Source organism: Pseudovirgaria hyperparasitica, assembly GCF_010093815.1.
Source record: "Pseudovirgaria hyperparasitica strain CBS 121739 unplaced genomic scaffold EJ05scaffold_1, whole genome shotgun sequence".
In the NCBI taxonomy this organism is placed as follows: Eukaryota; Fungi; Ascomycota; class Dothideomycetes; order Acrospermales; family Acrospermaceae; genus Pseudovirgaria; species Pseudovirgaria hyperparasitica.
Genome location: NW_022985549.1, coordinates 2563969 through 2591909, shown reverse-complemented (window position 1 = coordinate 2591909; position 27941 = coordinate 2563969). Strand labels below are relative to the sequence as shown.

General features: G+C 49.0%; 11 protein-coding genes across 11 annotated transcripts; 7 read left to right on the top strand and 4 right to left on the bottom strand.

Moving 5' to 3' along the window:
* The first annotated feature begins 712 nt into the window (after positions 1-712).
* Positions 713-2590, top strand: EJ05DRAFT_472247 (L domain-like protein). Its single transcript, XM_033743146.1, has 2 exons — positions 713-2206; positions 2264-2590. The coding sequence occupies exons 1-2, from the start codon at positions 1012-1014 to the stop codon at positions 2275-2277; spliced, it is 1209 nt and encodes a 402-aa protein (XP_033605793.1). The 5' UTR covers positions 713-1011; the 3' UTR covers positions 2278-2590.
* A 473-nt stretch (positions 2591-3063) lies between these two features.
* EJ05DRAFT_516837 (uncharacterized protein) lies at positions 3064-6247 on the bottom strand (the record flags this gene model as incomplete). Its single annotated transcript, XM_033748664.1, has 3 exons — positions 3064-5884; positions 5931-6025; positions 6076-6247. The coding sequence occupies 3 exons, from the start codon at positions 6245-6247 to the stop codon at positions 3212-3214; spliced, it is 2940 nt and encodes a 979-aa protein (XP_033605792.1). The 3' UTR covers positions 3064-3211.
* Positions 6248-6795: 548 nt separating this feature from the next.
* On the bottom strand, positions 6796-8477 carry EJ05DRAFT_433418 (Sad1-interacting factor 2; the record flags this gene model as incomplete). The annotated part of the gene is made up of 3 exons (XM_033741606.1): positions 6796-6894; positions 6945-7274; positions 7332-8477. The coding sequence occupies 3 exons, from the start codon at positions 8475-8477 to the stop codon at positions 6796-6798; spliced, it is 1575 nt and encodes a 524-aa protein (XP_033605791.1).
* A 244-nt stretch (positions 8478-8721) lies between these two features.
* Positions 8722-10892, bottom strand: EJ05DRAFT_460101 (dihydroxy-acid dehydratase). Its single transcript, XM_033742600.1, has 2 exons — positions 10755-10892; positions 8722-10703 (listed from the first exon to the last, which is right to left on the bottom strand). Exons 1-2 carry the CDS (start codon positions 10826-10828, stop codon positions 8975-8977), a joined length of 1803 nt encoding a protein of 600 aa, XP_033605790.1. The 5' UTR covers positions 10829-10892; the 3' UTR covers positions 8722-8974.
* A 170-nt stretch (positions 10893-11062) lies between these two features.
* Positions 11063-12798, top strand: EJ05DRAFT_472243 (uncharacterized protein). The gene has a single exon (XM_033743145.1). The coding sequence runs from the start codon at positions 11136-11138 to the stop codon at positions 12537-12539; it is 1404 nt and encodes a 467-aa protein (XP_033605789.1). The 5' UTR covers positions 11063-11135; the 3' UTR covers positions 12540-12798.
* Positions 12799-13009: 211 nt separating this feature from the next.
* Positions 13010-15054, top strand: EJ05DRAFT_530178 (MFS general substrate transporter). The gene is made up of 2 exons (XM_033748954.1): positions 13010-13476; positions 13536-15054. Exons 1-2 carry the CDS (start codon positions 13324-13326, stop codon positions 14919-14921), a joined length of 1539 nt encoding a protein of 512 aa, XP_033605788.1. The 5' UTR covers positions 13010-13323; the 3' UTR covers positions 14922-15054.
* Positions 15055-15853: 799 nt separating this feature from the next.
* Positions 15854-17334, top strand: EJ05DRAFT_34645 (mitochondrial carrier). Its single transcript, XM_033740971.1, has 3 exons — positions 15854-16060; positions 16114-16858; positions 16911-17334. The coding sequence occupies exons 1-3, from the start codon at positions 15945-15947 to the stop codon at positions 17133-17135; spliced, it is 1086 nt and encodes a 361-aa protein (XP_033605787.1). The 5' UTR covers positions 15854-15944; the 3' UTR covers positions 17136-17334.
* An 868-nt stretch (positions 17335-18202) lies between these two features.
* Positions 18203-20604, top strand: EJ05DRAFT_516819 (coronin-6; the record flags this gene model as incomplete). The annotated part of the gene is made up of 9 exons (XM_033748663.1): positions 18203-18236; positions 18290-18318; positions 18374-18433; positions 18483-18629; positions 18655-18720; positions 18768-18869; positions 18908-19377; positions 19425-19539; positions 19588-20604. The coding sequence occupies 9 exons, from the start codon at positions 18203-18205 to the stop codon at positions 20419-20421; spliced, it is 1857 nt and encodes a 618-aa protein (XP_033605786.1). The 3' UTR covers positions 20422-20604.
* A 282-nt stretch (positions 20605-20886) lies between these two features.
* EJ05DRAFT_482143 (uncharacterized protein) lies at positions 20887-22286 on the top strand (the record flags this gene model as incomplete). The annotated part of the gene is made up of 3 exons (XM_033745142.1): positions 20887-20959; positions 21007-21725; positions 22206-22286. The coding sequence occupies 3 exons, from the start codon at positions 20887-20889 to the stop codon at positions 22284-22286; spliced, it is 873 nt and encodes a 290-aa protein (XP_033605785.1).
* A 334-nt stretch (positions 22287-22620) lies between these two features.
* EJ05DRAFT_460095 (Cloroperoxidase) lies at positions 22621-24135 on the top strand. Its single transcript, XM_033742599.1, has 2 exons — positions 22621-23501; positions 23564-24135. The coding sequence occupies exons 1-2, from the start codon at positions 22892-22894 to the stop codon at positions 23785-23787; spliced, it is 834 nt and encodes a 277-aa protein (XP_033605784.1). The 5' UTR covers positions 22621-22891; the 3' UTR covers positions 23788-24135.
* A 1943-nt stretch (positions 24136-26078) lies between these two features.
* On the bottom strand, positions 26079-27664 carry EJ05DRAFT_34414 (alpha/beta-hydrolase). The gene is made up of 5 exons (XM_033740940.1): positions 27419-27664; positions 27113-27363; positions 26995-27067; positions 26911-26945; positions 26079-26858 (listed from the first exon to the last, which is right to left on the bottom strand). The coding sequence occupies exons 1-5, from the start codon at positions 27543-27545 to the stop codon at positions 26175-26177; spliced, it is 1170 nt and encodes a 389-aa protein (XP_033605783.1). The 5' UTR covers positions 27546-27664; the 3' UTR covers positions 26079-26174.
* Between the last annotated feature and the right edge of the window lie 277 nt (positions 27665-27941).

Genomic DNA, 27941 nt, shown 5'->3' with positions numbered 1-27941 from the left:
TCCTATTCTTCCAGGAGCTTCCGGCTTTTCCTCTTTTTCTTTTGTTTGTGGCAGGCCGAAGCTGATCTATCGGTCCCTGTCTACGTATAGCCGAACGGAAGTTTTTATGAACTCATACATTGCACAGTCGAGTCGAGTTCAGTTATCGGTCAAATCTCACTGCTTAATTCCTTTTGGTACGCCTCGCTAGTCAATTACCATCTATTGTCAGAATGTGCACAATTGAGGATCCAGCCAACAAGCCAATCATGTTACTCGGACCTTCAACGGCATCAGTTGGGAAGAGGCCGCCTAAAAGCTTTCCGTCCTCGCAAGTCCGCGTCGTCCAGCATAATTTGTATCTCCTTTGTCGTTTCTGCGTGTTAGCGAATTGGCATGTCTGATCCTCTACCAACTTAAGGGGGTTGATATGTGGACAGACGCACGGATTGTTTTCTCAGTAGACCAAGACAGGCAAAAGCATTGTAGGGCTGTACTAGCGAGAAGACTGGCTGGCTGTACGGCACGGCTGCCATGTGCGTGTGAGTCTCTCTAATATACGTATAAATTCGAGTTATGGTGTTGTGATGCGACGTGTTCTGTTCTGTATGTGAATTACTTGCTGTACTAAATGTGTGAAGAGTCTACATGTATCGGCTTGTGAACTCTCACCCGGAATATGTCTGATATGAGTCCGGTGCATAAGGCTGACTCGCTACTGTCACTTCGGCGCGATGGGTAACAGGGGACAGGGACAGGGTGGTAATGACGAAAGTGGCATGTGGGGGGCAAGGGCAGGCCCGCCTCTGGAGCTGCAGCTTGCATATGACAAACTTTCGTCCCTCGTGTAGCGCCTTTCTTCTTATGCACTCGTTCATTCGTGAGGGGCATATTAAACATTCTGTTCTGGAACGATACACTATCAGCTCTTCTGCAATTCATCATCATCGTCAACGACGACTTACAACGACCGATCCACTAGTCAATATTATTGTATCCGCCATTCTACTACCTTTTACTTGACCCGCGATCATGGTCCCTGCAGCAGACACACACGAGACCATGAAAGGTGCTGGTGTACCCACAACCTCCGACGCAGGCTCGTACCCGTCTGCTGAGACAGCACATAAACCTACAGATGCAAAAGGCTGGGATGGGAAGCTGAGGCTGAACAAAACCGACTTGAGAGGGGGAGATGGTGCGGGCTTTGTGGACCCGGAAGCAGAAAGTGAGCCGGAGGACAGTGATGAGGAGGAGGGAAACGCAGAAAGAGATGCTTCAGAGGGCAGAATAGTCAACGTGCAAGAAGGCACGCCGATGGAAGGCGAGGCGATCAATGCTGACGAAGACTTGCTAGAGGAAGAAGATCTAGAAGAGGATGATATCAACCTTGTACACTGTCGTGTGAAGTCAATACCTGCTCTAAGACTAGAACGGTTCAAGAAGATCGAGCGACTATGCCTGAGACAAAATCAGATATCCACAATCGAGTTTCCAGAGGATTTGGGAAAGACATTGACAGAGCTTGACTTATACGATAATGCAGTCGCACATATCAAAGGTCTAGACGCCCTCACAAAGCTTACTTCGTTGGATCTGAGCTTCAACAAGATCAAGCACATCAAGAGACTCGAGCACCTTATTGAGCTCCGAGATCTCTACTTCGTACAGAATAAAATCCAGACCATAGAAGGCCTATCAACGCTTACAAAACTCCGCAACCTCGAGCTGGGCGCGAATCGCATCCGCGAGATTCAAGGCCTGAAGACCTTGACTGCCCTAGAAGAACTGTGGCTCGGCAAAAACAAAATTACCCAAATTCGCGGTCTCGACACGCTCACAAACCTCACAATTCTCTCTATCCAATCAAACCGCCTTACCAGTATATCCGGTATCTCGCATCTTGCATCTCTTGAACAACTCCACATCTCGCACAACGCACTCACCTCTCTTTCTGGCATCGAAAACAACACCAACCTCCGCACACTAGACATTTCCAATAACCCAATCACATCACTCGCGGGTCTGAAGCCCCTGGTCCATCTCGAGGAGCTATGGGCCAGCTACTGCAAGATCGACGACTTCAAAGATATCGAACAAGAACTGAACCACTCTCAGGAACTGACGACGGTCTACTTTGAGGGCAATCCTGTGCAGTTGCGTGATCCGGCGCATTACCGTTTGAAAGTCAAGCTAGCGCTACCACGGATCATGCAGATTGATGCCAGTAAGTCTTTTCCCCCCGCATGGTCTAAAGGTAATCTTTTCTTACCGTGATTTATAGCAATGATACGATGAGGATGTACCGTCCAGAGTGAACATGGCATGAGTTTGACGAGTAATGCACGACGATGCATGACGCGGGCGTTTTTGACTGGCAGCGTAGAGTTTAGATGTGTGGGTGTTCATGATTAACACGTGTGTCCGTGTATGTTATACATACACACAGCATATAGCATATAGCATGTCGTATATTCTCGCCCAGCGCCACTAGTAATACATACTACCTACATAGAACTAAAAAAACATAGGTCCAGATCTAGCTAGAGCTAAGAATATTACTTTACGTCAGAGAGAGGGAGAGGACTGCTAGTACCCCTTCAAATCTTCCACCTCCTTTGATCAACTATCCCTCCAGAATCGATCGCCTATCACCCACCTCGCCCATGCGTACATGTATATAAATACGTTACTGTCAAAACGCATAGTATACGTGATTAGCACCCACATCCACCCGCAATCACCACTCCTTTGCCCCCACCCCAATAATGCCGTATTCCAAACTAACGCTCCCAATAAAGACACCCTGATTTTCTCAGAAATGCTATCTTATGAGAAAGAGGAGCGTTCAAGCAAAGACGAACGCAATAGTGGTTATTGGATGCTGTTTGTTAGCATAGAGGCGAGGACACAGATCCGAATCTGGTACTGTTGAAGGGCGAGGGATACCAGTCAGGATCCATGGATCACGCGGGCTGGAGTAAGTTGAATCTAGTGGGGAGTTAAGGAGATGCGATGGTCATCATCTGGCGAATGCAGGGAATGCGAGAGGGGATGGACGGGAGTAGATAGCAATTTCCGAACAGACGGACAGATATATATCGTGTCGTTTGGCAGCATATTGCATTTCAATATATACCCTGAGTGCGATACTGGAACGTATCATACCTGCACACACACACAGGTTAGCACGACCTGCAATCAACAGCACAGAACAGAGCACCATGCAAACTCACAGCCTTGTGTAATAACTGCCCAGACTCTTGGCGACCAGCTCCTCGACGAAGCCTTCAGCCTCGTCGCGGCTGAGATGCAAGACGAAGCGCTGCCGCAGCGCCTGCACGCTCGTCTGCACGCCGCCGGCAAAACAGGGCATCTTGCTATGCTGGCCCATCAACTCGACTAGCATGACGATCCTCTCTGCCTCCTTGCGCAGCGCCTGGAATGACTGTTTGCACAGCTCCTTGAACAGCTCAAACGCCTCGCTTCCCACGCCGCCCAGAACGTCGACGTATTCCTGCGTTAGCTTGAACGGCGCGGCCTCGAAGCCCATGCTGCCAGGGCTGTTGGACAGCATGAAGCCGAAGTCGATATGTACTATATGGCCTTCCGTGTCGACCAGGATGTTGCCGTTGTGTCGATCTTTGAGCTGTAGCACGTAGCAGATGACGCTGTACGCAGCGAGTGAGCGGGCAAATGCATCGACGGCGTCGGCGTGAGAGTCCATTTCTGCGTTCCCAAATGTCTTGACAAAATGATCATGTAGCGAGGCAATACGTTTCCGCGGGTTTGTGCCGGCTGCAATGCTGGCGAGAGTGAGGCTGCGTTTGAGCGAGTGTAGGGAGACGCCATTGGTGATGGTCTCGATGAGGCCGGACGATTCTCCCGTGACGAGGATACGCATACGTTTCACCCACACGGGAATCGCGGATTCGATCCAGATGCGCGAGCAGACCTGGATGAGTTGGCAGGCAAAGGCTTCTTGCCGCAAATCGGCGCCTGTTTTGACGATGACACTGATAAGATCCCAGTTCTTGTACCAGCCCCAGGGAGAGGTTTTGCGAATGCGTTCCTTTTTCGCAATCCAATCTTCACCGAAAGTGGCGGCACTGGGATCGTCGCGGTCGCCTTTGCGTTGGACACCGCCCGTTTTGGAGTCGTTTTCCATGCGGGCAGCGCCAGCACCAGAACTAAGGTTTGGATCAGTGGTGTCTAGGGCGTCGTCGATTTCGAGCGAAGCACCAGGAGCGAGGCGACTTGTGTCCTGCATGATGCTGTCGAAGGTAGGACTACTGTTCTCGTCTGTGAAGCTTTGTTCCTCGAGACTTTGCATACTAGCGATGATCTTTGCTTTGATTGCTGCCACTTCGCTCTTCGGACGTTTGGACCCACTAGTCTCAAGCTGAGCAAGCATCTGTGCGGCTGTTCTCATATGCGTAGCCAGTGCAGAAAAGTCAGGTTGATCAGGAGCTTGGTTGCGATTGTTTATTGGTAGTGTCATCTTACGTAGAGGGGTAGGACTGTTAGATCTGCTAATGTCTGTCGCTGAGCTTCGAGGAGTTGATACTGCCGTTGCAGACGATGTCGTATGCCCACCGCTAGATGACCTTGGTGCCAGCACTGCCTGTACAAGCGGACTTGAAGGTGCGTGTATTGTGATTTTCGATACATTCATAATGTCTTCATCTGGATCTCGCATTAGGGAGGTAGTCCCAAGATCTCCATTCGCCGGCTCCAGCACACTGTCTGGGACTTCTTCGCCGCCTTTAGCAGATATTTGAGTCGGCGACGCACTCGTGATATCAAAAAGACGCCGTTTTTGGGAAGATTTCTCTAGCAGTATCTTGCTCAAAATACGCTCGTTCGCCTCCGAGTCAGGGTCGAAGTCGAAATCTTCCCTCAATACCTCTACTAAGAGAAGATATGGCACCCTTTCCGCGCTGTTCAAACTCGTAGCTTCAGCGGGGTTAAGTCGCACGATGCGATGATGTCTGCTTTTCGCAGCAGCTCCGTCTTCCAACACAGCAGGATAGATTAGCGGAATGTCGACTTCCGCAGGTAGGTCTTGAGCGATCAAAGCCAACTCCGCACGAAGGGCGCTCAAACGCGCGGGCTTGGGCACAACAACCAACCGATTCGAGATGTCCTCCAGAGCGGTGAGGAATTGAGTCTGGCTCCGGAAGTAATTTGCCCGTAGCAACCTCCGTTTCTGCTCACGTGTAAGGTTGCTTGGACTAAGAGGTTTTGAAGCCTCAGAGCGTCGCCTTGCCGCGGAAAGATTGCTAGGGCGAGTGTCATACCCAGCCGTTGCAGGCGGTGTGGGTAGAGCTGGCGATACACCAGGACGAAAATCGGGGAGAGACGACGTTGAAAGTCTGGCCTCCTTTCCTATAGCGAGAAGAGATGGTCGCGTGCCCGCAGCGCGTGGTCTCTGTGACTTTCTCAGAGCATCGCTCGAGGGAGATAATGGCTTTTGACTCGGTACGGACGTCGGTCCTCCTCGACTGGGTTGTCGTGCATCCTCTGGGTCTGAATGGCCCTGGGCTGGTCTGGGTCTTCGCTGCCGCGCAGGTCCTCCACCAACTGTCTGACTTCTGTTCAACTTCTGCGCCTGGATTCCATCTGATATAATATCGTCATCCAGCGGCCGCGGCTTGCGGGCTTGAGCGACGGCCAGGGGTCCAGCATGTCTGGATAAGAGAGGCGATGCGGCAGACGCAATTATGATACTTGACAGAACTGAGACTGGTAATATGTTCTCTTTTATCTTTTCTCTCTTGATGGGCTCTGCACCACCAAATACTATACGTTGCACTTTGTTGTATATTCTTCGACATGTCCTGAAGGAGTTCGAATTTGGGTCCGGAGAGAGGTCGTGAAGGTAGGTTTGGAATAGCCAGAAGGTCTACAAGTCAGCCGAGAATGTATACATGGCATAGAGACCTTCTTACAAGTAGGGCGCCATTTACGGATTCCTCGCACAGGTCATATATAAACTCCTCCAATGCCATCGACTCATTTTCTACACTAATGAGCAGGTGGCATACTGCGTCTCCATTAGCAGCCAGAAGGCCCTCTTTTGCGCGGACTACCTACACTGAGGCAAGAAGAACTCTATCTCGGCCCATGAGAACTGTCGCAGCTTGGAGCAGAGGTGGTAGTGAATTCCGACGTGATCTGCATACCGGGACAAGTACGCGACCGACAGACTCGGGTCATTGTTGAAGTGGTCCGACTCAATGAATCGTTCTAGCAAATTCCAACTCATGAGGATCGTGTCATGGGGACGAGGCTCATTGAGTTAGTCGTCCACGCTTGATTCGCAATATCATGGCGGTGTGGGGCAAAGGCAGAGGCAGTAGGCTAAGAGCGACAAGTTGAGGACTAACTTGAGAGCTCCCTGCACTTAAACTTGAGGTTCGGGCATTCGGCTCATCCATCCGAGCATCCATGGATTGTTTCCTGTCACCCGTGACATGTAGAGCGAGTGCGTGCGTTTACAACTTTTAAAAAAACTTCAGTCTGCGGGATGTTTTGCATGCCCAGACTATGCGAAAGCTGAATTTCACGATGTATTATAACCACGGAGTCGTGAACGGCTATCTCCGGGCACCATTTTTCATTGACTAGCCACAAGCTCACCCAAGAGCACGCGATGGGATCGGCTCCGACTGGTCTGGTTCTCAACTTCCCTATAAATAGACACCATCTAGGTCCTATCTCCCCTTCATTATTCGCAATAATACATCCTCCCGCCAAAACTCGGCCCAGGTAGAACTGATAGCCTGCCGTACAGAATGCTAATGCACGAATCCCTTAATCAACACCGGCGTACAAATCAACGACTATGTTAACTGCTGCTACCAGGATCTCAGCAGCGATCAACACAATGACGATCCACTCCAACAACTCGCCCTGCAATATCAGTTAGTCTAGGTCTGTAGCTAGTGGGATGGTGGAATTACGTGGGTTGCGGTTAGCTGGTCTTTCAACACTGCCAACAGGTCTGCAATGACATCTAGTCGCTCCGTGAGGAGTCCAACTCTCTGGTCCATTTCCAGATAACTTCGTACTGCTTGATATACAGGATCCAGTTGTGGCTCTGCCCACATCAGCTCGGGCGCATCCAAAACAGAACCTTGGAGGTGTATGCTGATTCTCAGGATGAACAATTCGCCAATCTGCATGTTTATTTGCTTCCGAGTCAAATCGACTTTTCCGGACATTGCTATTTGCGCCGGTATGTCTTTCGTTGACTCGATCGTATTATCAACAAGATCTTCGTATAAAGACGTCTATCGTATATTAGTTCTCTAGAACAAACAAAACAACTGTCAGGTACTTGCCTTGACACTCTGCGCGAGCGCATGACTGATGGCTAGCTTTGTCATGTAGTTCTTCTTCTCGCGTAGACTGATGAAGTCATTGTAAATCCTGGCTTGGTATTCGCGAGTATAGTAAAAGTTGAAATCTTCCGTCTGGACGTCGTCTTTAGCTAATTTTTCAATTTCAAACTTGGAAATCTCCTTCAAGAATCGATGCTCCTGATGCATGCTCATGCCCCAAATAACGACAGTCCCGTAGTTGAACAAAAATACCTCAGGTATGTGTACATTAGTGTCAAAGTCCGCTGGGTTAGGCCGAGATTCGGGCAAACTTTGGTAATCGGGGATGACATCTTGAACTGAAGAACTCTCTCCGGCGTGCGAGCTGGGTTCTTCGGAGCTTTGGCCATGTAAGTTGATGAGATCATCCCTTCGTTGCTCGTTGTGCGTCTCGACTTCGATCGCGCTATCCGAGTATCTTCTTTCCCGCTCCTGTATTGACATCAAGTGATGCTCTGGCCCAGGCTCTGTAAATTTGTCCATCCCGTGCTTGTCATATGTGTACGGGGAATATATACATTCGTCGAACAGCTTGGGCACTGCACCTCTTAATCTAGCCTTCCCTTTCAGAAAGCGCATAAGATCTTCCATTCGATACGATGATGCTGTGCAGTACGCTGTAACCCTAGGTAGCTTCTCTCGATCCTCTTTACCGAGTCGCGCCGCATCTCTCCTCGATGTGGGGTCTTTCAATCTTGTAAACTGTGCATAAACGTCTCGTCCACTCTCTTCATCCCCATCTTCGCCTTGTTCTGGATCAGGTAAGAGCTTCAATTTTTGAGCAGTTCTTGTGGTTCGTTGCGGTCCAATTTTCGGCGCTGGTATTGAAGGTAGAGTGCCAGCAGTACTATTACGTCTTCTTAGCTTGCTATTGAGCGCTGACAGAACGGGCTGTTTTCCTCCGTGATGAGCCGTCACTGGAGGTAAAGGATGTATGGTAGAGGGTCGAACAGCAGACGACGTAGGAGGGCTACTAGCGAGCACGGTAGGATTAAAAGTCACGTTGCGTTGCGGTCTCGTGAAAGGTTTCGGGGCTGCTGTCCGTTGTGACGATTTCTGTGCCTGACTATCAGAATGCAAAAGGGGTGTTGATTCAGCTGTTGCGGAAGCCATTGCGGCGCTATCTATTGAGTGGATGTGATCCCGAAAGCATGTATTCAGAGCTGCATGGCCATCGCAAGCTGTCCGGTCGGAGTGTTTCAATGAATGCTAATTAGCGTGGTCGAATGCAGTGCATTGTCTGTTGAACTGGAGGTGGGAGTGAGAGATTTGAAAGGACCGTTTGCATGTGCTCAATAGGTGGTCTATGCAAAGCCAGGATGTAGCTCGGAGACGTCACTCACACTACAACAGTAGACCCCGCTCGGACCATTGAGATGCAAGCCACGAACCACTGACCCACGTGTTCTGCAAAATGATTATGCACGGGATTTTCGCAGACAACTATAGTATGTTTCGAAATCCCAATGATACGTCCACCTCAACATGATCAAATATGTATGTGTACACCTCAAGTAGATTCATAAGAGCTCGAGATGGCCTAGATGTCGCAAAACTCATGCTTTCTTCCGCCAACGCCTTAAGCCCAACGCCTCAAGAAGTATTACTTTTTAAGCATCCGTGACAGCTCCATGGCTCGCATCCTTGACCAACTTCGCATATTTGAAGAGCGTCCCCTTCGAGTACTTGAGTGGAGGTGGCGTCCATGCTTGCCTCCGTGCTTCCATGTCTGCATCGCTAACAGCCACGTTCAACTCGCGCGACTCAGCATCAATAGTAATCTCATCGCCGTCTTGAACCAGTCCAATAGGTCCACCTTCTTGGGCCTCAGGGACAATGTGGCCGATCAAGAAGCCATGGCTACCTCCGCTGAACCGTCCATCCGTGAGAAGTGCAACATCTTTCCCGAGGCCATAACCCATAATTGCTGAGCTGGGTTTCAGCATCTCTGGCATACCTGGTCCGCCCTTTGGTCCTTCATAGCGAATGACCACGACTGTCTTCTCTCCCTTTTTGATGGCGCCATTTTCGAGAGCGGTAATAAAGTCGGTCTCGGCGTCATAGACCTTGGCCTTCCCTGTGAATTTCAGTCCCTCCTTGCCAGTGATTTTGCCTACACAACCACCAGGGGCTAGATTTCCGCGGAGGATCTGGATGTGACCAGTACTCTTGAGCGGGTTGTTAACTGGCCGGATGATGTCTTGGTCTGCTGGGAAGTCTGGTGCGCTGGACACATTTTCTTTCAGTGTCTTTCCAGTGGCTGTAACTCCGCTGCCACTGATTAAACCTTCCTTAAGCAAAAACTTGAGGAGTGATGGGGTTCCACCGATTCTTCCGATATCTGCCATGACGTACTTTCCAGATGGCTTGAGATCTGCCAGCAGCGGAATACGATCGCTAACACTCTGGAAATCGTCGATCGTGAGCTTGATACCGACGGAGTCTGCTATGGCAATCAGGTGGAGAACAGCATTCGTTGAGCCTCCAGTGATGTTGATGAGGACCATAGCGTCTTCCAGCGCAGTCCTTGTGATGATATCCTTTGGTCTGATGTCCTCTTTCAAGAGGTTTCTGATAGCAGCACCAGCATCAAGACATTCTTGCTCTTTAGCTTTTGAAATCGCCGTATTTGACGAGGATCCAGGTAAGGTCAAGCCGAGGGTCTCAATAGCAGTAGCCATAGTGTTGGCGGTATACATTCCTCCACATGCGCCCTGGCCGGGGCAGGCGTTACGTGTGATGTCGTATCTCGTCTCTTCTGTGATATCTCCGGCAATATACTGGCCATATGACTGGAATGCATTAACGATGTCGATGTCTTGGTTGTTCATTGTACGTGCGCAACCAGGCATAATGCTTCCACCATATACCATCATCGATGGCCTGTTTACTCTTCCCATGGCCATGATGACACCAGGCATGTTCTTGTCGCATCCTGGGATAGATATGTTGGCATCATACCATTGTCCGCCCATCACGGTCTCGATTGAGTCTGCAATGAGATCTCTTGACTGTAGAGAATATCGCATTCCTTTTGTTCCCATGGATATGCCGTCACTAACACCAATGGTATTGAACTGCATGCCTAGGAGTCCAGCTTTGACAACACCCTCCTTGACCTTGTTGTTCAAGTCAAGCAGATGCATGTTACAAGGGTTACCAGTAAACCAAACGGAAGATATTCCAACCTGGGCCTTGTTCATGTCTTCATCGCTGAGTCCAGTGGCGTACAGCATTGCCTGAGATGCACCCTGTGACTTCGGCTGGGTAATTGTACTGCTGACTTTGTTTAAGTTTTCGCCTTTCTGCCGTGGCATCGACGTTGATATGGCCCTGCATCTGCGCAGCCTGATTAGCTCTACCTCGATTGACGGTGACTGATTGACAAACGTTGTTGCCGGCCAATTGGCCCTTGAGCTCCACCTGGAGCTGGTTAAAGCTCCTCGACATCGTGGAAGAAGCATCTTGTCTGCGTTGGACAAATGTCGAGAGCTGGAATTCTGGTTCAAATGGTGAGCATGAAAGCTATCGAAATATTCTCGTCCGAGACTCCGAACGATTGCCGAAACCGGCCACGCTAGTCTAGTCCCCTGTCCTCCAGAATGCTGGAAGCTACTAATTGGCAGCTTCGTATTGGTCAGCTTCTCAAACTTAGATTCCTGTATCAAGTTTATCATTTCGGAGACACGAGATGCTCCCCGTCGCGTCGTCTTGTAGCATTACGAAACTCTGACATGTCATTTGAGGTTCCAGGACAGCGTGGTAGAAGAGATGTCCCTGCTGACTGATCTTCCTGCCGAGCTCTGCTTGCGTATTTTATCATACTTGAGACATGATGAGCTTACCCAGCTCATCCGAATTAACAAGCCTTTCCATCGCCTTGTCGAGCCCCTGTTATGGACACACATAGAGCTGCATCCTCCTCGCTGGCATCAATTATATGACATCAAACAACCTGCGCCGGACATAGCGCCCGAGGAAAGACCTTACCATCATTGTCTGCCCGAGGATGAGAAGGACCATCTCTTTCGGCTCAATAATCGCTACGCGACGAAATCATTTGTGTTTTTCTTGCTATTGGGTCGATTATTCAGAACGGATAGGAATCGCTTAAATGAGTTGTGTTGTCAAGTACGAAGCCTTTGTTCTCCTATTGATCCCATTGAGTGGCGAGACAGCTACATTTCGGATACATCATCACAGGCGGATCTTGAAGACGCAAACCAGGTGGCTTCTTTAAAAGATCTTCCTGACTTGTGGAATTTTTTTCCGTATTTCACGCGTCTGGATAGACTAGAATTGGCAACTTATGGCCGCGAGCCGAGATCCTTCCATGCCTTCAACGACATGCCACCACTGGCGGGACTACGGAACGTTACGCTCATTGGGTATGTTCCAGCGTACTTTGCGCAATATATTCTCCGCAGCGGCACTTCTATTGAACGGCTCACCCTGGGCTTGCTCGATACTCCAATTGGCAGTACGCTGTATACACCAATCAAGAACCCCGCATCTGGATGGAAGAAGAGAAATGAGCCTTCCGAAGAGGAGGAAAGTGACAAAGAAATACGATGGTACACTGAAGACGACGACAGCGACTCGGATGAGGACCTAGATGGCGAAGCGGTCGCTCCTCGTCCATTACTCTGGATTCCTAAAGCAATACCGCCACTTGAAAATCTCAGCTATCTACATCTGCTGGCACCATCTGAGTCAGTTTCTCCTGATCAATGGAGAGATATTGTATGGTCCAAGGCCAGGGAAACCGCCTGTTTTGACGAGTGGGTGCGTCTTCTTCTTGCCGCTCACCAGAGCATAAAGAATCTTGTTATCGAACAACGACCTGCTGAATACGACAGGGATGATACCTTGGCGAGTAGCTCTGAGTACATGAAAAACAAAGACGTACAAAGCGAGATCAGACTAATAACAGCCCTACGAAATTTAGAAGGAGTGACATTCCCAACACTGAAGACAGTCGACTTCTATGGCTTTAAGGCATATGAAAATTTGGCTGTTAGGGAGCCCGCTCTTAATTTACGTATCAATGGCCTTCAAGCCAATTACCACTTGGGGACGATTTGTAAGTTTAATATTGAATACGGAGAGACTGACGAGGATGGCGACGGTATGGGAGCAGATTACTACGAAGATGACCAGTATGATTCATGGTAATGGACCACAGCACGACACTATGAAACAGTCCTAGGTAATCTATTACTAGGTGTAAGGAGCACAATATGAAATTTAAGCACTTGTACAATTGTATCTTGTGGTATAATGACAGCCTAGAGGCACGTGTCCCATATGTACGTACATAGGAATTTAAGGGGACGGGAAGGATGCCAGGCAATGAAAAGTATGGAAATACTTTACAAGCTGGGTCGAAAGTTCACGCGGATTTAAACAGTACGCGGTAAGTGACACAGGTGTAAGAAGAACGGGTCGATTGGCTAGGAAGCTGGGTGGTCCTATGACGAATCGTTGACATGTAGGGCGTGCATGTACACACAGGTGGGTCATAGCAGTGGTGGTTGGTTGTTATGCATGATGGACGAACACTGGTTTAGAGCATCGCCGCAACGGATTGTACAGCACTTAAGAGGTCGCACGACGAAGTCGAGGACTGTAATTACTTTAATATAGCCAGTAGATGCGATGTAAACTTTCAGCGATATGAAGATGATCAAGGGCACCGCTATCTCGTTTACTGATAGGAACAAAGGTAATGTGGACGTACGCTCCGGCTGGCGGGTGCGGCACAGTTCACATCGCAGAGGTCTGCATGGATGATCGACTTGAGCTTAATAATGGTAGGCTCCATTATCGACCGGGTACATAGGATCATTGTTGTCCATAAATATTGGTTTGTGCCAGCTTGGCACATCCACAAGCATTTTTCAAGACTGTTCAATTCTTCCCGTAGTGTATCCCTGATATCTCGGTCCGACTGTCCGACATGTTGAGACAAGCAGAGAGCATGGAAAGAACACCAGATACAGAACAGAGCGATGACATAGACGACTATGGCCGTCGACGACCAGAAATATTCAGTAGTTTTGCCAAGGAGTTGGGACTCTGCTTTGCGATTATGTCGTCTCAAGTAATGGCAGTAAGTAAGCCTGATTTGGTATATTTTTTGACTGAATCATGATACTGAGGAATCGAAAGGAGTATTTTATTTCGGGATTCAATGTCATCGTGCCGACTCTGACGAAAGACCTGAGTATACCTATTGCAGAGTCTATTTGGCCAGCAAGCGCGTTTGCTCTTACTGCTGGAAGCTCTCTCTTGATCTTTGGACGCTTGGCTGATATCTACGGCGGCTATGTTGTCTTCATCGGCGGACTCGTGTGGAGCTTCATCTGGTCGCTAGTTGCTGGATTCTCCCAGAACAGACTCATGTTGATCTTCGCACGCGCTCTACAAGGTTTCGGACCTGCTGCCTTCCTCTCGTCTGGAGTCATGATTCTCGGCTCGAGCTATCGACCAGGACCACGCAAGAATTTGGTGTTCAGTATCTATGGCGGCTGTGCCCCTGTTGGATTCTTCTCCGGCATCTTCTTCTCGGGCCTAAGCGCCCAATATCTGAATTGGCGCTGGTACTTTTGGATTGGTACCATTCTGACAGGAGTATCACTGTTGTTGGGGTTGTTTTTCATACAATCAGACTTTCATGCCAGACAGAAAGCAAACAGCATGGCGGAAGTGAAGATGGACTGGGCTGGCGGTGTGTTCTTGTTCTCTGGTCTCATATTGGTGGTTTTCGCAGTCAATGACGGTGCCCATGCGCCACAGAACTGGGGAACGTCGTACATTATCGTATGCTTTATCGTGGGTATCTTTGTCCTCGGCGTCACGGTCTATACTGAAGGCTGGTACGCTGAGCAGCCTCTGCTTCCCTCGAGCTTATTTAAGGTGCCTCAGATGAAAGCATTGATAACTGCTCTGTTCTTCTCATACGGGGTCCTGGGTACTTGGCTGCTCTACACAACGTTTTATACTTCATCGATCATGGGCGTTAGACCGATGCAGCTAGTCGCTTGGTTCTTACCTTTCGCAATCGGAGGTTTGGTTCTGTCGGCTTTTGGAGGACTCATCCTCCACAAGGCACCTGGTAAAGTCTTCCTCGCCATTTCGGGCGCAGCGTGGGTGTTGGCACCGTTGTTATTAGCTATTGCTCCACCAGGTGCATCGTACTGGGCGTTCATCTTTCCTGCTATGATATGCGGTACTATAGGCATCGACATCACCTACAACGTTGCCAATGTATTTATAACAACAAAGTTGGCTGAGAGAGAACAGGGACTTGCTGGGGCTGTTTGTAACAGCATCTTATTTCTGGGCGTCAGCTTCTTCCTAGGCTTTGCAGACTTGACTGCCCAGCAGACCGAAGCATACGGCCTCCGCAAAAGCTACCAGGCTGTCTTCTGGTACGCAGTATGTTGTGCAGCAGTTGCCCTTGTCCTCATATTGACATTTGTCAACGTGGAAGCCGCGAGGACTGAAGAACGAGCAGATGACCAACTGGAGTCAGGGTCCATAAGAGAGTCCTGAGCTCTCTATGGTATTGGCAGTATACATGTGGAGCTCGTAGAGCCCCTGGCCAATCATGGATAATGTGCAGTATAACCTAGATAGCTCTCCAAATCTCCAGGACTGGCAAGCATACATTACTCGCAATCGGATGTGACAGAGTAGTTGATTCGCAAGGTCCAGTCCAGCGATCTGGAAATTCGGATCGAGACTGGCAATTCGTCTGGCTACAGTGCTGGTGCACGCAAAATTTAATCTACGCCGAAGGCAGTGGCCCGGGTGTCAAGACATCGCGAGAGAAATAAGATCCTGATTAGATACCGCTCTGCCTGGCTATTAGCAGTAGTCTTGCTGTGCGAGTGCTGCACATGCACTTCACAGGACTGTTGCGAACATGTGAGAGTACGTCAAGTATGCGGACCTCATTGCAACGCCCACCAAAAAGTCGCTGGTTTTGGACTCGAATGTATCAAATCCAGCAAGTTCACTTTACCTCAAGACATCTTCTTCATGGACTTGGCTCTGGGATGCGACGGTGGCCATACGGATACCAAAGCCTGCTAGCCGTATTGAAAGGCGGTATTCAGGCTGAGGAAGCAAGATCCAGTCCGTGGATCTATTCCGATCTTCACTACTGCTGTGTAGACATGTTAGCTCTAATCCATGTATACAAGGGTTCCGATCACACGAGTAGCGAAGAGGAGCTAATACTGAATAAAAGTAAGCAACGCTCATTCATTTTATTGTGTCTCAAGACGTGAGTGATGTCGAACTTCAGCTAATCGACGGATAGTGACATATTTATCGGTAAGTACCTTCGGGGATGATGCAGGAAATTTAATAGAATACAAGAACGCGTAACATAATCCGAACGCGTTGTAGAGCGCGACGGAGTCCGTCATTGATCATTGGCCAAGATGTACCACATAGATAAGCTGCTTGAATGCTACAGGCTGCCTTCCGATCTTTGTATCTTGACAAGCTTAGTTCTACATACTCCATAAGTCATTTAGGGTTCTGGATCATCCGTCAGTTCCGCAGTCCATGGCACAGCCCTCATCGATTCGCATACCGCCGCCGATCACGACAGTAGAAGCACGTCGACCTCCATCCGCGAAACGACACACTGTGGAGCCATGGGCTCACCTCGTTGCTGGCGCGTAAGTCTCCCTATCATCATATTTATCGCCAGGTAACATTCTTACCGGAACAGGAGCGGAGGGGTAGCCACAGCAATTGTTACTTCTCCATTTGATGTCTTGAGAACTAGACTCCAGTCTGCCAGTTTTTACCACCTTCCTGTCCCTGTCGAACAAAATAGCCTCACGACAGCGCCATCTTCTTATACACGCGTCTTCCGGTCTACCCTCAATCACGTTCGCGAACTCCGTCACATTACACGCTCAATACACGCCAACGAAGGCTGGCTTGGCTTCTTCCGAGGACTTGGGCCTAGCCTTGCAGGCGTCGTCCCTGCAACTGCGGTCAAGTTCTACGTATATGGAAATTTCAAAACGCTTGGCTGTCACTGCTTCGGGTTTGCAGAGGATGCTGCGATTAACCATGCGCAGGCCGCCGTAGGTGCTGGGATAGCTACGGCATCCGCTACAAATCCGATATGGCTGATCAAAACTCGTCTTCAACTAGATAAGTCACACGGGAAAGCAGAAAGTGGGGTACGACGATACAAGAATAGCATAGACTGCGTTCAGCAAGTAATACGGCAAGAGGGTATCAGGGGTCTTTACAAAGGACTCAGTGCGAGCTACCTCGGCAGCATCGAGACAGCACTGCACTTGGTTCTCTATGAAAAGCTCAAAGTACAGATTCGACGATTTTTGGACAATGATCACGCAGCATACGGTGCAAATTGGCATGAATTTACAAGCTGGGCAAGTACTAGCGGAGCCGCAGGCTCTGCAAAGCTCGTTGTAACTTTAATCACATATCCCCACGAGGTATAGTATTATCCGTAGATGCTCTGCAACTTGCAAATTGACTGCTTCTTAGGTTGTCAGAACAAGACTAAGGGAAGCCCCCACAGATCCTAGGGCTCCGAAGTACTCAGGACTCATCCAATGCTTTCGCTCAATCGGACACCACGAAGGAATGGCCGGTTTGTACGGAGGCCTTTTGCCACACCTGCTGAGATCCATACCAGCGGCTATAGTGACGCTAGGGGTGTATGAGTTCGTACTGAGGCTAAGCGGAACTTGCGCTGTGGAAGATAACTGATTATGAAACATGGTTGGTATTTCTTATTTTGAACTTGATTCCCACGACTAGTTAGATCTGTATAACGTATCACTCTTCTCAGTGTCTATTATCATCACTCAGCTAGACCAGGCAAATTACCTACCTATACACGCTCACCGGCTTCAGATTCCGGTTGAACAGAATCACGATCGAAGCGTTGACTCCCGGGAGATATATTTACGAAGAGCAGACGGGGGTGTTACTAACAGAGATAATGTGAGTGATCAAACTACTTCGGATAGGACATTTTCAACCCTGCTCTTGCTTGTGGAACACACTGCCAGTGTGGCTGGTGGCGAACCAGCAACCTGATTACTGGCACAGGTAGCAAGGCAAGATTCTAGCAGTACTTGCTGCGATATTGAAGGAGGCCTGATTCATAAATTTTCAGTCCCGCCATCTGATTTAAGTCCGAGGTCCAGATCCCTGTATTTTGTTTTTCGACGTACATCTATAGCCCGTATCGACAACTGAATCCTATTATTATGCACGATCTGCAAGAAAATGGTTCTACCAGTTCGTAAGCCTCTCCTTTATTCATACTATACAGAGAGCTACGTAGCTACAGTACTCTCGTCGTCTGGTATGGCACAAGTAGAGAAGCTCGAATATGTAGCGGCTAGAATCTGCTTTATCACCATTAATTTGGTGAGCATTGAATCACACCTTTGGTTCGACCGTAGATGCCTGTTTCGCGTAGCACAAATTGCTACCGATATACATCACTCCTTGGCTCAAGAACACCATTGAGGGAAATTGCGAAGTTTGACGATGGAACACATCGGGGCATGAGCCACACACAGCCACAACACGTGCAAGCTAGGCTCGCAATGCAGCCCGCGCTAGCCCTCCACATTGTGGCGCGGGGGTAACAGCCAGCTGTTGTGGAGTTTCAGCACGCGCAGGCGAGCTCGCCCTTGAACATTGAACTTCATAATACCTCCTCTAGCCTTCTTCTCCTTTCCTACGTACCTTACCACTCGTCGGTCGCTTATACCAAGATTATATTCGTATCCCCCCAAAAACACGACATCACTGCAGTTCCTATGGCTGGCCGATTCGTTCGCTCTTCGAAATATCGTAAGGCCGCCCTCCGCATTATGTTGTTACTGAATGCTGACTATCATACCCAGGGCACGTTTTCGGTCGACCGACGAAGAAAGTTCGCTACGAGCTGTCCTCTTTATGAGATCAACGCACTCACAGTGAGCCCCTAGGAACAATGCTATGACAATTTGCGCATCAGCAAGAATGCGTGGGACACAAACCTCGTCAAGGTTGGCGCATAGACAATGTGGCCTCACCAGTTTGCTAAACCATATATAGGCCAACCCAAAATACCTGGCTGTCAATTGGGAAGCTAGTGGCGGAGGCGCTTTCGCTGTGGTCCCCTTGGAAGAGGTTGGAAAGGCGCCAGACGTGATTCCACTCTTCCGTGGCCACACCGCCGCAGTACTGGACACAGACTGGCAAGTAGCCCGACTCTCAAGTGTCGCAGTTCCTCATACGAAGCAGGAGTCCTTTTAACGATTCGCTCATCGCTTCTGGATCAGACGACGGAAAGGTGAAGCCACTAAGGTCATATCAACTGGTCAGAGCTGACTGAACTAGGTCTTTATCTGGCAAGTACCAGATAACTTCTCCCTCCACACAGAAGCCGAAGAACCACCAGATGTCTCTCCTGTGGCCAAATTCATCGGACACTCTAGGCATGTTACTCCTGCGTCTTTCACCTGGACTAAAGCTAACAGTCCCCCAGAAAAGTTGGCCACGTGCTCTTCAACCCTTCCGCCGAAAATGTTCTCGCGAGTGCCTCCGGTGATTATACAATCAAACTCTGGGATGTTGAGACTGGCGCCTCAAAATTACAGCTCAAGCACAATGATGTCGTCCAATCTCTTTCGTGGAATGCATCAGGCTCACTCCTCGTAACGACAAGCCGTGACAAGAAACTTCGCATCTGGGATGTTCGTCAGGAGAGGGCTGCTCAAGAAACACAAGGTCATCCGGGAGCTAAGAACAGCCGTGCAGTCTGGATGGGAGAGCATGATCGCATCGCGACTACTGGTTTCTCGCGTATGAGCGATCGCCAACTTGGCTTATGGGACTCCAGAGCACCGAGAGAGCCTATTAACGGTTTCCAGATGCTGGACTCAATCTCTGGAGTCTGTATGCCTTTTTGGGATGATGGGACACAGTGTTTGTACCTCGCGGGCAAAGGGTTTGTCACACTTTAACCGCACAATATCACAACGCTAATTCGAACAGTGACGGAAACATTCGCTACTACGAATACCAGAACGACAAATTCGAGTACCTCTCCGAATACAAATCTGGTGACCCTCAGCGAGGTGTAGCCTTCATGCCTAAACGCGGTGTCAATGTAAGCAAGCTTTTTATTGGGTACGGGGTCTCGCTAATGGCTGTAAAGCTCCATGATAACGAAGTAATGCGATGCTTCAAGACTGTCAGTGACAGCTACGTAGAGCCTGTATCATTTATCGTACCGCGCCGAGCTGAAGTCTTTCAAGAAGACGTCTACCCTCCTACTGTCGGTCTAAAGCCAGCCATGTCCTCTGCAGAATGGCTCAATGGAAAGGAAGGCCTCCCTCCCAAGATCTCTCTCGAGAACGTGTACGATGGTTCTGAGCCCACGGAGGTCCCGTCTACGTACAAGCCCCCGAGTGCTGCGCCGAAGGAGAATGCTCCCGTCAAAGCCGAGCAAAGTAAACCTATTGTATCTCCTGAACCTGTAGCTACTCCAGCTGTTCAACGAGGACCGCCTCCATCTGTCAAGGATAACGAGAAGTCAATCGCTAGTATGGCGTCCAAATTCGCAGACGAGGAAGACGGAGACTCGGACGACGAGACGTCAAGCTTTGAAGAAGTCCCTAAGCCGATCGAAAGACCGGCTACTACTCGTTTAGACAAGACCAGCGGACCTACTATCACCAAGGCAACTCGGGAACCAGTGCAAGATTCTAGGGCAGTGCCAATACCAGCGCCTGTGGCTCAAACAGCAATTGAATCAAAGCCAACTACCACCGCTGCAGGTGCGGCCGAAGGTCTTAGAGGCGCACTGTCGGACATCAAATCGATGATTGAACAACAAAACCGTTCGATCGCTGCCTTAACTGGAGAAGTGAAGTCGCTCTCTACCGAGGTCACCAACTTGAAAGCGCGGCAAAGCAACCAGCGAAGCGATGGCGAGAAAGATGAGCGGATCCGCGAACTTGAACTTGAGATCGAAGAACTTCGATCATAATGTCTTCATGCTATCATGATACCATGGCGCCGGCCGGACTCAGATTTGTGGCTTCTGCGTCGTTTTCACTATTAGCGGCATGGTCGTTGAAAAGTCATTGGGTTGGATAGCTTGCAGCCAGGGTTTGTTGACCAGGCCTTATGATTGATGTCACGTACGTCTGATGATACGAAAGTTCCACTGCCGAGTACACTTCCTTCACATAGACTTGACCTCACGATTTATACTTATCATGCAGTTCGACATCAACTACCGCTGTTTCACAGCATAAAATCCTCAAATAAACTTCACTCTTTCAACTGTATTGTCATAACAATAAAACAAGCCATTAGGTGAACAGTCGTTCAGGCACTTTGTTCATGGTATATGCCGGTTAGGGTTTCGCCAGGCGATCTACGCATATTTCTAACCCCTCTCTTTTCTCGTCTTTGCCAGGTCTTGAAATTCGATGCCCAATCATTGATCATGGCTTGGTACATGAGTACGGAAGACCCGTATGATGATACAGAGCTAGAGGATGTTGGGGATGTTCAATCTCGTAAATCTACTGGCTTCACCGTTCGTAACATTGCTTATTCCAAATAGCACTCAACTCTTTGACGTCACAATTTATCCTAGGACCCGAGAGCCCTCAGCGTCTGGCCGAACAGTCCGACTTTCGTCGATATCGAAAGCGAGCTTACAATGCGATTCACAAGCCTGCCAACGAAGATGGAAATGAGAAAGCCGAGAAGATCTCGGGAACAATCAAGAATAAAATGCTACCTTCGAAGCAGAAAACAGCCAGGCCAGCTTGGTTGGAGTCAAGTATCGTTAATCTGGAATATAGAGCGGCATCCAGCTCAGACACCGATCATACGATACAGCACACTTCGAAAAGGGCAAGATGGTCAGCCAGTGCGAGGAATGGTCAAGATCTGAATAGAAGTGGCACAGTCAACACTTTGATAGACTCAGTGGATCTCACTCTGGAGCACACTCGCAGAGCTGATGGAAAGCTTACTGCCTCTTTCGACGAAAATGTGAAGGCAGCGCCTGGAGAGATCAAAAGTCTTCAATCAGCTATCGATCTAACTACTCATCATACATACACCAAAACGACGACGACAATTTGCCACTTCACCGACTCAAACAAAAGCTCTGCCAAACCAAGGCTCCGCCAACGTAAGAAACCAGCAAAGCAATTGGAGCTCAAAAGAATGACTGTCAAGAAGACGTTCCAAGGTCACCGGTCACTCAACAATCTTACGTGCAACTCTAGTGTCAACAATTTGGACGGTGGGTCAGAATCGCCCATACTCATCGTAAGCGACTCTGACTAGGTCTCCGACAGTCCTTCAGGAGGGAGTGAATTATTCGGCCACTTGACTTGACGCATGGAGATCTGGACGGCCACCAGTAGACACTTATCTAGATACCGCTTATCTTTCGGATAGACGTCTGGTCGCATGGTGTTGTCCAAGCGTCATTGCATATAATGGAATCGGACTGCTTTATGACTTATGCTCACTCCGCTGCCATGCTTCCAAATCATTCTCACGACCTGTATTCTTACTCATAATCTCATGCGTCCATTTCATCATTTGGAGTCCGACCGAGCATCCCTAATTAGGTACCTGATCATAAGTCTGGTGGCATTGCACTTTGGAGTGACGCCTTATGTCTTCGGTTACAGCGTAAATGACGTTCTTGTCCACACTGAAAGCAACCCTATTCTACCCAATCAGGCTTCTATCGTTCCCTTCTGTGCTGCAAGCTTTTAATTGAGACTACACACTACGTAGCGTACAGTGTTTAATCAGCAAAAATCATCGCTCAGCTCCTTCTCAGCCCCCATCAAGTCTGCCCTGCGAACAGCCACATGAGCTCTGGTTGGCCAGTATAGCTCCGCACCTGCAGCCAGCGGGTGGACGTTTTGTACACGCTTATGTGGGATGACAGAAATACTTATACGCTAGACTGATACAGGACAAGTATTATTACCGCGCAAAGAAAGACTGTGTCATGGTTCGCGTTCGAGGATCCGGAGTCGCGGTTGCAGGATGCAACCCCTGTACGTTCCACAGCATTGTCCTCCAATAACAGAAAGTGATTTGTCGTTCGCAAGTGGTGGAGGACCAGGAGTTTAGGCGATGTCCCGTAACATTGAGCTGAGGCTGCGCAGGCAACTCTCAATTCACCGCATCTCATTCGGCGGCGCCGGTGAGTCGTATTGAGGACTTTGTCAGATGGAGGCCGCTTCTCATCAGGCTGCGACCTCATGTAGGTATATCTATCTGGCCTCGTCCACTTGCGCAGTATTCCCTATGGCCGTTCCGCTCTATTCACCGCATCACCACACATCGATTTAAACTCACGGATACCCTACGCTAGACATCCCGACCGACGGATAGACCCATAGGGAACCCACCTTGAAGCACACGGCAACCCTAACGGGCAACAACAGATTCATTCACTTCCCGTCCCCACCATGCGCTCTCTATTCCTCCTCCCGGGCGCTCTCCTTCCACTCGCACTCGCCACCCCTGACTTCTCAGATTGGCGAAAGCCAGGCACAAACGACTACCGCGCACCATGCCCAGCCCTCAATAGTCTCGCCAACCACGGCATCCTCCCCAGAGACGGCCGCAACCTTTCCGTACCTATGCTCGTCAGTGCCATGAGTGAGGTCTTTAACCTCTCCACCGAAGTCGGCACGCTGGTATCCATCCGCGCGATCGATACCTCTTCCACACCTGGTACTGGCACATTCTCGCTCAAGGACCTGCAGAAGCATAACATGATCGAACACGACGCCTCGCTGTCGCGTGCGGACGACGCCTTAAGTGGCGATAGCCATAGCTTCAACCAGCAGGTCTTTGACAGCTGGTTCCGATTCTTCGATGGCATGGACGCCCTAACACTCCCGGCGCTGGCTATGGCGCGGTATAGTCGCGTGGTAACGGAGCGGTATCGCAATCCGGCGTTTGTGTATGGTGCCATTCAGCAGTTCTCGGGGTATGCGGAGAGTATTCTGATTCTGAATGGGATGGTGGATGAGAAGGGGGTGTGTCGAAAGGATTATACCAGGATTCTTTTTGGTGAGTTTATGATGCCCCTTAGTTTCGATACTTGTGGGAAGTTGATGCTGACTGTTGTGTAGAAGAGGAACGATTACCATATAATGAGGGCTGGAGGCCGCCGAAGAAGTCGCTGAATGCGTTTGTGTTCTCGTTGAACATGCTACAGATGGCGCTTGCGACACCGGAGAAGACGTATGATGCAGCAGCCGCGGAGTTGGCGAATCTGCATCTTGGTACAGGATCACATGCCGGCGCGTTTGACTCTGCGTTCCACCATCAGGTCCCGATTCACCAGGGGTTTTAGGTGGTCTTATAGCTTCATGGCTGCATCGTAGATTAACTCGTGCTCTATATTGTAAAATATCATGTAAAAATGGTTCTAAAGACAAAGATGCTCGGCTATTTTGACACGTTGTAGGGAGGCTTGCATATCATGTGCTTTGTTGTTCATTACTGAGATCAAAGGTAACAAACGTAAAGTCGTACTGGCGATTGGACGGATCGAATGATTAGCCGTTTGGTATACACAACATCATATCCTGAAGTCGACGTATGCATGAAATTAAGGTATCATGTCATTTGCCTGGGAAAGGCCTAGAGAGACATAAGAACAGATATTGGGATCAATAATAATACTAAGCTCATGATTGACGGTCATCTAGCAATAGATACCAAGCTGTTCCCTATTAAACGCTACTCACATGACAGAACAATCGTCTAGAGTATGGGACAGATTGATCCGCCATAAAAAGTGTTTGAACAGCGGTGTGTACTGTACGATCTGAACTTTTCTTAAAGCGACTCCTCGTACATAGAGTCTCTTCAAATTAAAATCTCGTGTCATGTAGTATGGTAGACTGAGGCTGGAAACGAACAGTCTCGCTCAGGTATCGGGGGCCTCATTAAGACCTGATGCTAATTGTTCAGGGGCCTCCATTGTAATAGATGTTAGACGGACTGTGAGCAAACATTAGTACCGGGGCTACACTTCTCAAGTCGATGGTATACAATAACTTTAGTCACTGGGTAGCACCTTCGTAGGAGGACATGTTCGACTGCTATAAGAGTAGAAGTATATCAAATCGAAATCACTACTGACAATGATAGCTCGAGCCAGTATAGTTCGGAGCGTGCATGATATACGTCAGCAGATTTTGTCACCATCCCACTGTGGTTGGGTAAATTGAGGATCAGAACACGTACATACAAGTGCTGGGTGTCTAGCATAACGTTCTCGAATTTCTTGGTTCTTGTTTTTCGAGGCTGAGCCCACGCAAGGCAAGAGCCGTGATATGTAGGTCAGGTCATGACCAATGTAAGCGTGGTACAGAGTAGCTGAGACAGAAAGAGGCTGATGAAGCCTTGGCAAGATTCAATTGGCTCTTGTCATGGCACGAAATCTGTGACCGGTCCTACGGATGTAATATTTATCTTTCCCCCCGACGATCTTCTACAGTGGACCTTTCTGCAACTGACGAATGCTTCATTCGGTATAGCCTACCAGAACCGTGGGTCGACCATGTATATTGTATGGTGCTAGCATTGAGCTGGCAATCTGTTCTATATCGGCACTGGGTCCGCGTTCCCCCGATGCAGGTGAAATGCTTCAACCACGTGGCCTGGACGGCTTCTGCTTGACCCGCTTCCGCTGCACTCATCCTGCCACCCATGTCCGTGGAATGTTCCAACGGGATGACTTCATGCCACGGTGGCTAACGTATACCCGATTGGTCCTATCAACCACGATGGCATCTGTAGAAGCGTATGATTGCACTCCATATCTGCACCCTTCACTTCGAACCTTCTCCTGTATCTAGTGTATCTTTCATGAATGCACTCCTATCTTGCCTGCAACCGCTCATGCGGAGATAGGGTAAAGATCCTATTGGATGAATAGCCAATCTGTGTTGTCGTTCTGCTGTGCTAACGTTGGACCATTGCAGGCAACAATAACATTGTACTTGATGATCACACTCACCTGCTCTTCGCTTCAAAATCGATATGGCTCGCGCATATAAGACTGATGTTCTTTCGGCTGAGATCCTACTTCTCATCTTTGGGTACACCTTTCAACCTCTACTTTTTAACAAGGCTAGCATTCACTCACTATGTTACTTCTAAACAATGCTTCATACAAATTGGCGACACCTACTTTTTCCACCATGTATGGGGCTGAGCTCAGTATACAGGAGTAGCACTCGAAGCAATTGTCCCAGCTCTTTAGCAACTACTCAATGCCACCATCGCAAGGATTATGAAGACTATACTGTTTCTGCTCCTGTCTGTCACCAGTCTGAGGGAACGCCGTTGACTGCAGCTAATTTGGCCGCACACAACAAACTCTACGACGAACGCCAACTGAGTACCGCCGCCCACAAGTAGCAATAGCGTGTTTCGGGAACAGCATTACTGGAAAGAAGATTCCGCTGGTAGAACCAGAGTCTTGGTCTATAGTGATCAAGACAGTGTGCAGAATAGTTAAGATCAGAGTAACATCCATGGGTTTGATTCCGGACACGTGTCTCCTGGCTAGGTGATTCAATGTATGCTGGTGGTTTTACATGAACGAAGTCAGATTATTCTTCTCTTCATCGGGAACGCACAAGACTGGCTGTTCAATACGCCAGTGGTTTTTACGTCAATTGAGACAGTTATATCGCAATTCAGCATGCTCTTCATCACATTCTTGGTTTATCCCATGCGCCGTTTTATAGCTCCGACCAGATTTTGCAATCCATGCAGGCGCTCATTTCTTGTTTCGCCAAGGTAGAGTGAAGCTACTGGCCAGGCATGGACGTGACCATGCTCCTCGCTTACATCTAGCTCCACATCACCGTTGTACAATAAGGTGATCAGATCCCTCAATTCTGGACCCAGGACTTCTTCAGATCCATATTGAAAATACCATCCCTTCTTGGGACTTGCTCGCATCCACCAGTCCAAATCTTTGCAATTACCAGGCGAGACCATGGGATCGCTGATGGAAACCTGGGTACCTGCATACTGCCTACCGTACAACTCAAGGCTGTCAGAGTTGAGATAGTCACTTCTCGTGTTGCGATTCTTTGGGCTCACGAGCGTAACCCACGGCGATATTAAGGTTGCAAGAGCAGGGAGACGGCTTTTGTAGTCGGAATGTTCCCCCATGTACAGCAACATACTTAGTATAAGTGTACCGCCGGCGGAGTCGCCCCCAACACAGATCCTAGAAGATTCACCTACAATGCTCAAGACATATTCGTAGCCAGAGAATGCTTGTTGCACTTGTGTTGGATAGCAAGCATCAGGAACTAAGGTGTAGTCGAGTGCAAACAAGGCTGGATTCTCGTAGCCCGCATTTTTCAGAAGAGTCACCCACGCGACCAGGAATTCGATCTATAACAGCATGAGTGAGTCTCATGTTTACAAATTGTCATTCGAAGCTCACGTAGAAATAGCAAGATCCCATGGAGAAGCCACCACCTATGCTAGACTTAGTGATTGAAAGGTGAATCAGTCATCCCGGCCTCACCATGACAATAATATATCACGACGTCTGGCTTCTTGGTCTGATCATGAGCGAGCCATATTCCACTCAGACCGGGCTACTCAAGTTAGCAGATTGGCATGCAAGTTAGCGAGCGACGCACGCGTTTCACTTCCACCCAAGGAATTGGACATTTTCTCAGTCCGTGCCTGAACATTCGAAACCGAACAAAAGGCAGAGCGACTGGCTTCGAGAAGAACACGCGGCCAATGTACGCTGGCATATACGCAAATGCATAGCGCACGCACCGGATGACTATGTCCTGAAATAGCGATGCTCGTTGAACGAAGGGACTCTGCTGTTCACGGCGTGTGAAGAACCTCTCTACCACGAGTTGACAAGGCATCTTGAGAACTAGAGGACTAGGTTAGTTGAAGCACGAGTACCGAGAAACAAAGTCAATACAGACGCAAGAAAGGTAGAGCGTTCAGACCCCATCCTATCGTGGTGAGCAGCCCGACTTGGATGATCAATTGGGGCGCTAAAAAGACGAGGAATGCGAGACAATCCAGATAGGATATCTGATTGAGTATCATATTACCAGTACCACTCTCCTGGGCCTAACAGAAACACACAGTGAGATATTAGAGGTTAAGAGACTTTCGCTCGTCAGCGTTCAATGACGCGCCTTGAAGGCACTAGTCCGTTTTGAGTTATTCGACGGATATTTTAGTTTTGACAGTGCAAGGTCCAGTGGACTGCAACAGAGGATATACCGAATATTCTATGTACGAAGCGCCTTTACACTAATTATATATCGTAGTAGAAGAGCTTGATGAAATGTTATGGATCTAGTGCTCACATTCCCGATTGGGATAAGCGTGTTCCGTCACTAATTAGCGCCGCGCGGGTGCCTCGAATTCGGCCGCCATCTTTTCACGAAGTCGCAGCTCTATTAACACTGCTCGCACAACTGGAACTATCTGCGCTCT

Bases quoted from the DNA above. Each gene is read 5' to 3' on its own strand.
- EJ05DRAFT_530178 (XM_033748954.1), top strand. From the start codon at position 13,324: ATGTTGAGACAAGCAGAGAGCATGGAAAGAACACCAGATACAGAACAG. The intron at 13,477-13,535 runs GTAAGTAAGCCT...AGGAATCGAAAG, and splicing joins TGTCGTCTCAAGTAATGGCA to GAGTATTTTATTTCGGGATT.
- EJ05DRAFT_34414 (XM_033740940.1), bottom strand. From the start codon at position 27,545: ATGATACTCAATCAGATATCCTATCTGGATTGTCTCGCATTCCTCGTC. The intron at 26,946-26,994 runs GTGAGGCCGGGA...AGTCTAGCATAG, and splicing joins CGTGATATATTATTGTCATG to GTGGTGGCTTCTCCATGGGA. The intron at 26,859-26,910 runs GTGAGCTTCGAA...ATGCTGTTATAG, and splicing joins TGGGATCTTGCTATTTCTAC to ATCGAATTCCTGGTCGCGTG.
- EJ05DRAFT_472243 (XM_033743145.1), top strand. From the start codon at position 11,136: ATGTCCCTGCTGACTGATCTTCCTGCCGAGCTCTGCTTGCGTATTTTA.
- EJ05DRAFT_34645 (XM_033740971.1), top strand. From the start codon at position 15,945: ATGGCACAGCCCTCATCGATTCGCATACCGCCGCCGATCACGACAGTA. The intron at 16,061-16,113 runs GTAAGTCTCCCT...TTACCGGAACAG, and splicing joins GCTCACCTCGTTGCTGGCGC to GAGCGGAGGGGTAGCCACAG. The intron at 16,859-16,910 runs GTATAGTATTAT...ACTGCTTCTTAG, and splicing joins TAATCACATATCCCCACGAG to GTTGTCAGAACAAGACTAAG.
- EJ05DRAFT_460095 (XM_033742599.1), top strand. From the start codon at position 22,892: ATGCGCTCTCTATTCCTCCTCCCGGGCGCTCTCCTTCCACTCGCACTC. The intron at 23,502-23,563 runs GTGAGTTTATGA...ACTGTTGTGTAG, and splicing joins TTATACCAGGATTCTTTTTG to AAGAGGAACGATTACCATAT.
- EJ05DRAFT_460101 (XM_033742600.1), bottom strand. From the start codon at position 10,828: ATGCTTCTTCCACGATGTCGAGGAGCTTTAACCAGCTCCAGGTGGAGC. The intron at 10,704-10,754 runs GTTTGTCAATCA...CAGGCTGCGCAG, and splicing joins GCCAATTGGCCGGCAACAAC to ATGCAGGGCCATATCAACGT.
- EJ05DRAFT_472247 (XM_033743146.1), top strand. From the start codon at position 1,012: ATGGTCCCTGCAGCAGACACACACGAGACCATGAAAGGTGCTGGTGTA.